Source organism: Hipposideros armiger, unplaced genomic scaffold (assembly GCF_001890085.2).
Source record: "Hipposideros armiger isolate ML-2016 unplaced genomic scaffold, ASM189008v1 scaffold_1781, whole genome shotgun sequence".
In the NCBI taxonomy this organism is placed as follows: domain Eukaryota; kingdom Metazoa; phylum Chordata; class Mammalia; order Chiroptera; family Hipposideridae; genus Hipposideros; species Hipposideros armiger.
Genome location: NW_017733131.1, coordinates 134,426 through 136,370, shown reverse-complemented (window position 1 = coordinate 136,370; position 1,945 = coordinate 134,426). Strand labels below are relative to the sequence as shown.

Here is a 1,945-nt window from a genome sequence, read left to right as displayed (position 1 = left end):
CTTGTAGCCTGACCTGCCCAGCAGGGGTAGGTGGAAAGAGTCTGTTTGTTGAGCTTGGTGGTGGAAGCAGGGTGTGTACACATAGAAACATTCACCTAATCGAACTCTTTGGCTTTGTATATTTTACTTAATTTAAGTTAGACTTCAAAAAACAATGAGTATACAAAAAATTTGCTTGAAACAGGTTAAAGAAAGAGGAATAGAGGACTCAGATATAATTTGTCTCTAGAAACGCCCACAGGCACTAAACAGTAAAATCAATTTCTCTGTTGTATTACTTAATAAAATTTCTATTTATAATTAAATGCTGGGATATTTTATAACAACCATTATGAGGTAGGCATCTTTAAACCTGGAAAGAAGACCTGAGCTGCTGACTCTGCTGTGTATTGATGTCTGTGTTGATAGGGAAGTTTGGGAGACCAGATATTCAGGTGTTAACCACGGAACTTCTGGGCAATAGGAGGATAAGGCGCCAAGTTCACTACCTTCCTGAGCCTGCGATTGGTCAGAGAGGAACTGGGGTGGCGGGGATGAGTGGAGCAGCACCAAAACGGAGAGAGAGTAAGTCAAATGGGAAAGGCACGGGCAGAAACAAGAGGACAGTCAGTGTAGTTGTATTGCTTCTTTTTTATTTCTGTACCTTATGACGTTTTGACATCTTAAAGAGCTTGCTGGCCAGGAAGACAGCCACTCCCTAGGTACCTGATTCTTAGAGACAGCCAAGGGTCCAGCCAGCTGCAGCCTTTCAGATGCAAAGTAACCAATCCTGAGCTCATATCCCCCAGTGACTGCCTTTGTCTAACTCTCACCCCCAAGCAGCCCTAAATCATCCAGAACCACAGGAACAGAGAATTACAGGCAACCCTTAGGAGTCCAAGAGCCCCAGAAATATTCCAATGAGCTGATACTAGACTGTTTGCCTTGCCCTGCCTTGGATGTCTTACGGAATCCCCAATAAAGGCTCATAGGAGGCCTTCCCCTCACCTGCTCCTGCCTCCTGACCAAACCTGGTGCTTTCCCCGTGGCCCTGTCTGACCTGGCAAAGGTAAAAAAGGACAGAAGAAAATGTCAGTAAGAAACATCTTCTTTCAATAGCATTGACTCTCCGTACGTCACTCAGTCACCTCCACAAATCAAAATGCCATGGGTACAACTGGGACAGGGTGTGAGTCAAGAGTTTCCAGGGAGAAGCTGACATTGGTGTCCCACGTCTGTCCCTCTGGGCTTCGTTTGAGGAGGAGGGGGCTCAGTCAGGATCTCGGCCTTGTTCTCTGGGGGCCTCCACACCTGCAGAGCCAACCCAGTCTCAGCTCAGAGAACCTGCCCCTTGAACTCTCACTCCAGGCAGGGCGGGGCAGCTCAGCCACACCTGGAACTCAGGCCAATCTCCAGACTTCCCTGGACAGGGACAGGCCTGCTCACCTGGTGTAGTAGATCCAGGTGAGGCCATAGGTGAGGAGGAAGCCAGCCCCCATGAGGGTCCCCCTGATCAAGGTGAGGACCAGGGGCCAGGAGCCCTGTTGCTCCTCAGTCACACATCTGCAAGAAGGAGGGCTTCCTGGGGAACACAACAGGGGGTGAAGCTGTGTCAGCCGCAAGTGCCCCCCATTACCCCAATCCCAGCACCCTGCCTGCCCCCAGCACCTGGCTTGCAACTCACTCTGCACAGAAAGGCTGAGAGAGACACTTGGGGAGCCCAGCGGGGTGCCGAGCTTGGCAGGTGAGCTCTCCTTCTTCTGCAGTCCCCACTCAAGGCAGCTCCAGGATCGCGGTGCTGGAGATGGGGGAGGCGTTCAGGGCTGGGGACCCCCGGAACCAGCTCAGTGCTGCAGGGGGGTTGCTGTCAGCAGCACAGACCAGCCGCAGAGCTTGGCCCTCCTGGATGAGAAGAGGCGAAGTGGTTTGCAGAATCTCGAAGGCTTTGGAGAGAGAAGTGCAGACA

General features: G+C 51.5%; 1 protein-coding gene across 1 annotated transcript in view; it reads right to left on the bottom strand.

Moving 5' to 3' along the window:
* Positions 1–911: 911 nt before the first annotated feature.
* The window catches only part of LOC109378169 (sialic acid-binding Ig-like lectin 14), a 5,820-nt gene continuing 4,786 nt past the window's right edge, over positions 912–1,945 (bottom strand). Inside the window, 4 exon segments of the mRNA XM_019634634.1 lie at positions 912–1,290; positions 1,426–1,561; positions 1,664–1,706; positions 1,708–1,922. Coding sequence (XP_019490179.1) covers positions 1,254–1,290; positions 1,426–1,561; positions 1,664–1,706; positions 1,708–1,922 — 431 coding nt within the window. The 3' untranslated portion in view covers positions 912–1,253.